The following is a 7,708-nucleotide window of genomic DNA, read 5'->3' on the forward strand; positions in this document are numbered from 1 at the left end:
AGGTGGAAAGTGATGCACATTGGAGCCAAAAATCCTAACTATAAATATATGTTGATGGGGTCCAAACTGGTGGAGACTGACCAAGAGAGATATCTTGGAGTCATAGTAGATAGCTCACTGAAAATGTCAAGACAGTGTGCGACTACAGTAAACAAGGCCAACGCTATCCTCGGGATTATTAGGAAAGGAATTAAGAACAAATCAGTTAGTATCATAATGTCCCTGACTAAATCGATGGTGCGACCACATTTGGAATACTGTGTGCAATTCTGGTCACCACACCTCAAAAAGGATATTATAGCACTGGAAAAAGTGCAGAAAAGGGCAACTAGAATGATAAAAAGGTTTGGAACACTTTTCCTATGAAGAAAGGTTAAGGCACTTGGGGGTCTTTAGCTTGGAGAAATGACGACTGAGGGGTCACATGATAGAGGTTTACAAGATTATGCAAGGGATAGAGCAGATCGAGATAGAAGTACTTTTCTCCCTTTCTCACAATACAAGAATTCATGGGCACTCAATGAAATTGCTGAGCAGTCGGGTTAGAAGGAATAAAAGGAAGTATTTCTTCTCCCAAAGAGTGATTAACACATAGAATTCACTGCCACAGGAGGCGGTGATGGACGGCTTCAAGAGGAAATTGGACAAAGGTATGGAGCAGGTCCAACAGTAGCTATTAGCCACAAGGTATAGATAGGAACTCTTGGTCTGGGGCAAGTGATGCTCCGTATTCTTGGTGCTGGGAGGGGGGGCAACAGTGGGAGGGCTTCTAGTGTCCTGGCCCCACTGCTGGACCTCCTGATGGCACCTGGTATTTTTGGCCACTGTGTGACAGTGTTGGACTGTATGGGCCATTGGCCTGATCTAACATTGGCTTCTCTTAGGTCCTTATATTTGGGTGTGTGTGTGTATGGATTCCGATAACCCTTGTGTTCAGTTGAGGGGGGGGTACCAGAGAGGCACTGGTGGGACAATTACTATATTTAATAGCAATGGGACTGGCGTGGCGTGGGAAGCTATAGAGGTTCAAAAGAAAGAGCAGGAAAAAATTTTCTCCAAGCCTGTTGGCAAGTCCAGAACAAACAAATCAGGGGAGCAAAGACTGAAAGAACGAACGAACAGAAGACTGGGATCGAAGAGCAGGAAAGAGCAGGTTCGTTCCTGTGCCTTTAAGGCGAAGCTCCCGTCGCTCCGCTCACGCATCTTTCTGTCCCTCAACGGCCACCGTTGATCTTTCCGGCAACTTCCTCAGGTGACCCAAACAGCGGCCGCGCGACAGAACACTCGCTTCCGGTGCTGCCGCCGCCTGTGGGAGGGAGTCTCCGGAGCCGAGCCCAGCGGGGGGTGAGGGGCGCCCTTCTCCCCCCCCCTCAGTGGCCATAGGAAAGGCGGGAAGGAGGTCTTCCCCACGTGACCAAGCCTGTCCTTCCTTTAGTTCCCCTGGGGGCAGTGCCCTGTGGAAGGGGGAGGAGCCCCCAGGGACCCCCTTCAGCCCTCCTTTGCAGATCGCTTTAATGCAGGGGGTCCCCCCTCTATTTTTATTCTGTAAAGGCTGCGTGGGGAAGCTGTAGCGGGGCGTAATGTGGGGGGAATCGGGGGGTAGCTGAGGGGGTGGGAATTGGCCCCATACCTGACTGTGTCAATTGGACTTACTGTCGGGGGGGGTGGGGGAGGTTGTGTTTGGGTCGATCTCTTAGGGGGTGGAACTGGACGTGTTTGGCGGACTTTCCGGCAATGAGTTGGCACTTATCTAAGAATTAGGGCTGTCCATAGGGAGCGGCATAGGCTCAGTGGCAGAGCCTTTGCTTCTTACATAGAAAGTCCCAGGTTCAGGCCCGGTCAAAGGGGTTAGGTGGCAGGTGAGGCAAAAGAACTCTGCTGCCAGTTGGAGTAGGCAGGACTTACCTTGATAGACAAATTGCCATACTCTGCGTTATGCAACTTCATGTGGAGAGTTGGATTTGTTCCTTGTAAAAATTGGACCTGCCCACAAATGGGCAGGGTCTTTCTCCTTTTTATTTTATTATCCTTGCTCCTGTAACAGTGTTCAGGCATACAGAAATGAGCAGGTGGGGGTTCTTTGCCTTCACAAACTCTGCTCCACTGGATCAGACCTATGGTCTATCTAGCCCAGCATCTAGTTTAACCTAGCAGCTTACCAGATGTGCCCAGAAGGACCACAACAGGGCATGGAAGTCAAAGCGCTCTCTGTTGTTGCCCCCCCCCCACGCATATTGGTATTCAGAGAGTTACTGCCTCTGAACATGAAAATTTTATTATGATTTGTTGACTTCATTGGTACCTCATGTTTCTCCCCAGTGGAGACCCAGAGTGACATATATTGTTCTCGTCTCCTCCATTTCATCCTCACAACAGCCCTATGAGGGGAGGTTAGGCTAAAAGTGTGTAATTGGCTCAAGGTCACCCAGCATGCTTCTGCAGCGGAGTGGGGATTCGAACCTGGGCCTCCCAGATCCTAGTCCAGCATTCTTACCACTTCACCATCCTGTTTCTCTATTTAGGTTTCATTTAGTCATAATGGCTAATGTCATTCATTCTATGGCAGCAACTTCCAGTTGCCAGTCATTTTTTTTCCTGAGTGGAGAAGCACTTCCTTTTTCTATCTGTAATCTTCCTCTTATCAGCCTCAGTGAGTGTTCCTGAGTTCTAGTATTATAGGAAAGGGGGAGGGAAAGTTCTCTTTATCCGCCTTTTATACTTTATATATGTTATGGGAGAGCCTACAACAGGCAGCCCTCCCCCTTTCCAAAACCATGTCTAGGGGAGAAACAATCAAGGCTTTTGGCTAACGGAGCATACAGTCTTTATTAAGGAGGATTGTCCCGGTTGCCTGCAAGAGCAGATCATGCAAACCCAGTGAACAAGATACTGAATCCTTCCTTAATAGGACACAGTAGGTAAAAGGTCAGGGTGTAGGATTTCAAAGAGAGTTCATCAATTCTGTTCCCAATCATAATTTTCTCTCTAACCTCTGTTCAGAATACATGCTACATTCCAAAAAGAAAAACCACGAAACTCTTTTCTGAGAGATAACATGACACCAGCCCTTGACTGAGATAGTTGCTAAGGGAACAGAGGTCAAAAAGAAGCAGATCCACAGTGGGGGGGACTCAGGCAGGAACACAACGTTCTAAAATTTGGCAAACCAACATAGGCTCGTAACTTAAAGACTATTATAAGACGTGTAAAATTCCTTAACAATGTAAAACAGTCCTGAATTTGGAAGGGGCCCAAGGGACGGGTGGGCAACGCTCTGTGGCTGAGACCTGCAGTCAGCCCCGGGGTTTCTGCTGTTTTCTTTTGACAGAGCTTCCTGCAGCAGTTCGTGATGGAGTGCACGGCCCTGGAGAGCCTCATCGAGATGGGCTTCCCCCATAACAGAGCGTACGTCTCTATCTCTGCGAAGGGTGGGATACAGATTTGATAGATTAAATATGAAGGGGGTGGGAATCAAGGCAGGGGAAAGGCAGCCCTTTTCAAAATGCTTCCATGATCCTGGGGGGCTGGAAGTGAAGCTCAGCATCCGAAGCTTAATTCAGGAAGGCACATGGGAGAGAGTTTGTGTGTCTGTGCAGGAAGGTTTCCCTGCTGTCTCTCTGTGCTTGAGCACACGACTGGGTCTGCAGAAAGCAGTGAGGGAAGCAGAGGGGGAGATTCTGCAGCTTTTTAATGGGTACGGAGTTCTCTGCATCCGTCACTGGGAAAGTGGAGAGGTGGAACGGGCTTGCACGTGTGCATTGCCAGCTTTTCTCAAGGGAGCCATGAACCCCAGTCCAAATGTGTTTTTGCTGTCCCTTTCAGAGAGAAGGCACTGGCCCTGACGGGGAACCAGGGCATTGAACCCGCGATGGATTGGTGAGTCATCTGGGCGTGGTTTTTCTGTCTTACATACTCCTCCTCCTTTTTCGTCCCCTGACCGGTGCGCCTCTGTTCCCTCCAGGCTGATGGAACATGAGAACGACCCTGACCTAGACGATCCATACGTACCACCCCAGGGCCATGTGCTGAGCCCCGAGGAGCCTCCTGAGGGAAGGACGCCTGAGGTGGTAGAAGGTGGAACAGGTCAGAGCAAATTGGGATGTGCTGAGGTGGGAGGACTGGTCTGTGGTAACGTCAGCAGAGAGTCGCCATTACCGCAGCTTGGTTCTTGCCGGCATCTGCCGTGGGCGGAGGGTGTAGAGGTAAATTTGGTTACCATTCATGGTTGGTCTTTCAAACTAGGCTACAGCAGTCATGGGCTCCTCTTCCAGTGACTTCAGAAATGTGCAAACAGAAAATGTTGCCTGTACAATTTGGACAGTCTCTTTTTTTAAAATACGCGTGTATAATTGTCAATTAATTTCCTCACATCTCTTTATATCTCAGTATTGCACATAAAGCACCTCTAGATTTAAACTGCCCCGACCTGGATAGCCCAGGCTGGTCAGATCTCAGACGCTAAGCAGGGTCAGCCCTGGCTACTATTTGGAGGGGAGACCTCCAAGGAATACCAGGATCATGACATGGAGGCAGGCAGTGGCAAACCACCTCTGAACATCTCTTGCCTTGAAAACCCCAATGGGGCTGACATAAGTCAACTGTGACTTGATGGCAAAAAGAAAAAAAGGATTTAAAGCAAATTAAAACGGCTTTACGTCCGTATGCTGATATGGCAAAAATGAACTCCTGTTGGCATCAAAGAACAGATCTTCAAGCTGACTAAGGAAGATTTGGTGCCCAGTTGCGAGAAACTCTAGTGGCATTGCCTACAGTCAGGCAGCAAGATTCTGAGGATTCTTAAACTGAGACTTTCGCTACTACAGGTAGTTCTTGGAAACCTTCTGCCTGTTAAAACAAATGCAGAGGCTCACAGAATTTTGCAGGAGGAAGTCAGTACTAAGCCAGACCCCACAAATCTGTCATGTTACTGCTTCTGTTTCTTTCTGAACCTTCTCCCTCACTATCTCAGGCCTGGTTCATCTTAAAGAAAAATCTCACTACCCTTAATATAGGTTACTTATCAAGTTAGCTAAACACCGTACAAAACATATATTAAAAAGAGATAAGCTCTGCTTAGGGGTCCCAAATCTTTTTGAGACTGTGGGCACCTTGGGAGTCCTGACACAGGATGGTGGCCACTGTGGGAGGCGGAGCCAACCACAAAATGGCCACTGCAGGTGGCAGAGAAAGAGACACACACACAAAAGGAAAACCCAAATGCATGCAACAGGAAGAGTAATTCTTAAAAATACACTGTAAAAGAGGAGAGAGAGAGAGAGAGAATAAGACAAAACACTATATGGTGGCAGCTTGTGCTGAAACCATGTTATTTTAATCTGCTCAGCCAATCAGACCCCCAATACTAACTATAAGATCTGCTGGGCAGCAGCCCCACCTGGCCATACACACTTTCCAAAAACCTTTGACGGGCACCAGGAAAGGTGTCTGTGGGTGCCATGGTGCCCACAGGCACGATTTTGGGGACCCCTGGCTTTAGAGGCTTACAATCTAAAGAGGCAGCAGGAAAAGGAAAGAGGACACTAAAGGAAAGGGGGTCTAGTTACAGCATCTCCAGGAGCAGGTTTAGGGAATCCCTTTCTTTGTACGGGGCCCAGAGAAGAGTACCTTGAGCTAGATGTACCATTGACTGGTGACAGAGCAGGGTTGTGAACTGGGGTATTCTCTAGTTACTCTACGGAAGGGCCTGCAGCCAGTGATTACAGCCACTTGCTTTGCATGTCTGCAGGAGTCCCCAGATTTTGTTTCCTGGCATCTCATACATAGAAGGGTCTCAGGCAACAGGTAGCTGCAGGAGACTTTCCCCTGCCTGAGATCCTGGAGAGCTGCTGCCCAATGCTGAGCTGCATGGACCAGTGGACCGACTCTGTCTAAGGCAACTGTCTACATTCAGGGAAGGAGAGGCAGAGGTTAAAGGTCAGAATGAGGAGAGGAGAGGTACAGTTTTCAAGCACAGTTTCAAGCAACACCTTTGAGGTGTTTGGTGAGGTGTGGACCCAGTTACAAGCAACAGAAGAGTTGGTGTTACAAAGAAAGGCATTCAAGACGATTCATGCTGTAGCATTCCCCATCTCAATGTATGGTGTGAAAGTTGGACAATGAAGAAAGCTGACAGGAATAATTCTTGTCAAATAATGAAGATTTTGTTCCCTGGTCTCTCTCCCCGAACACTCAGCTTTCCCCTTCCGTGGGTCAGAGGATAATAAGAGACTTTTCTCTCCGTAGATCCAACGTTAGAGGAGTTAGCTGAGGAAGATAACCGGCGCCCTCTGAGTGAAGAAGAGAAACGGGAGCAGACAAAGAGGTAATCATCTGGGCGGGATGTGCGCGCGCGTCTGTTTGTGCATGCAGGTGTGTTTGTTACACTAAGATATATAGCTCTGTGCATGGTAATCTGAATGACCACAACAAGGACTGTTGCATTCTGCAACCTTCTTATATTATAGTCTACTTAAGCGAATGTCCATGATTTTTTCATCTTTGGCATCATTCTGCAGTGTCCTGAGGAGAGCTGTTCAAAGTACCCGGATCTTCCCCCTCTGCAACAGATCTTATCCAGAAACCCCTGTGGCTTTAGAGATCTCAGCAGGAAAAAGCAGGAATTTGCTGCACTTTTACATACATCAGACAGTGTGGTGTAGTGGTTAGGATCTGGGGGGGGGACATCAGTGCAACTCCCCATCCTGACATGAGGCTTGCAGTAGAACTTTGGGCCGGTTGTTCTCCCTCAGCCTGACCCACATTGCAGGATTGGTGGGGAAGGGGGAACCGTGTACACCACACAGAGCTCCTTGAAGGGAGAGTAGGATTAAAAGCGCAGGTTTGGAGGCTCTGAAGGATTTCTGCTACTGGAAGAGATTTCCGTCCATGGCGTGGGATTTCATTCCCTCTTCAGCCCGAAATGCTGCTCCTGGTGGACAGGGGACCCCCAGGGACAGCTGCGGCGGGGTGGGGGGGGTGAGGTGGATGTCCACAGTCCGAGGTGGGAATCAGCAAAAATGCCCCCCCCCCCCGAAATCCTGTGTGGGATTCAACCTAATCAGTGTGAGAGCATCTGCTTCGCATGCTTAAGGTCCTGGGTTCAATTGTCAGCATCTCAAGGCTAGGGAAGACCTCTGCATAATATTTGGGAGAGCTGCTGTCAGGCAAAGCAGACACTACAAAGCTCAGTGTAGAAGTGGAGCTGACTTGGTAGAAGGCAATTTCACTTGCTCGGGAATTGTGTGTACGACATTGCCAGAGGGAACGATACTAAACTAGATGAACCAACGGCCTGGCTCTGTAGGCGGCTTCTGTCTGACTCTGAAATGGTTGCATCCCTGGAGGTTGCAGGGAGGGGTCGTGGCTCACTGGCAGAGCATCTGCTTTGCACGCAGAAGGCCTCAGGTTCAGTCCCTGGCGTCTCCAGTTAAAATAGACCCAGGCAGTAGGTGATGTGGACGACCTCTGCTTGAGACCTTGGAGAGCCACTGCCAGTCTGACTAGACAGTGCTGACTTTGATGGACTGATGGTCTCATTCACCCAAAGAGTAATTAACATGTGAAACTCACTGCCGCAGGAGGTGGTGGTGTGGCTACAAGCATAGGGGATTGGATAAATGTATGAAACAGGGGTGTAGTGGTTAAGTGTGCGGACTCTAATCTGGGAGAACTGGGTTTGATTCCCCCATTCCTCCACTTGCACCTGCTG

The 7,708-nt window shown here is 48.9% G+C and overlaps 1 protein-coding gene across 2 annotated transcripts in view; it reads left to right on the forward strand.

Moving 5' to 3' along the window:
* The first annotated feature begins 1,263 nt into the window (after positions 1–1,263).
* Positions 1,264–7,708, forward strand: part of UBXN1 (UBX domain protein 1) — a 17,456-nt gene continuing 11,011 nt past the window's right edge. The window contains exons 1-5 of one of the 2 annotated variants that reach the window (XM_015414101.1): positions 1,264–1,344; positions 3,329–3,405; positions 3,823–3,876; positions 3,962–4,083; positions 6,244–6,322. In XM_015414101.1, coding sequence (XP_015269587.1) covers positions 3,350–3,405; positions 3,823–3,876; positions 3,962–4,083; positions 6,244–6,322 — 311 coding nt within the window. In that variant the 5' untranslated portion in view covers positions 1,264–1,344; positions 3,329–3,349. Of the gene's footprint in view, positions 1,345–2,544; positions 2,651–3,328; positions 3,406–3,822; positions 3,877–3,961; positions 4,084–6,243; positions 6,323–7,708 lie in introns of those variants that run through there. The other variant, XM_015414102.1, reaches the window with a different exon arrangement.

This window comes from Gekko japonicus, unplaced genomic scaffold (genome assembly GCF_001447785.1).
Source record: "Gekko japonicus isolate JY-2015 unplaced genomic scaffold, Gekko_japonicus_V1.1 scaffold3760, whole genome shotgun sequence".
Classification (NCBI taxonomy): Eukaryota; Metazoa; Chordata; class Lepidosauria; order Squamata; family Gekkonidae; genus Gekko; species Gekko japonicus.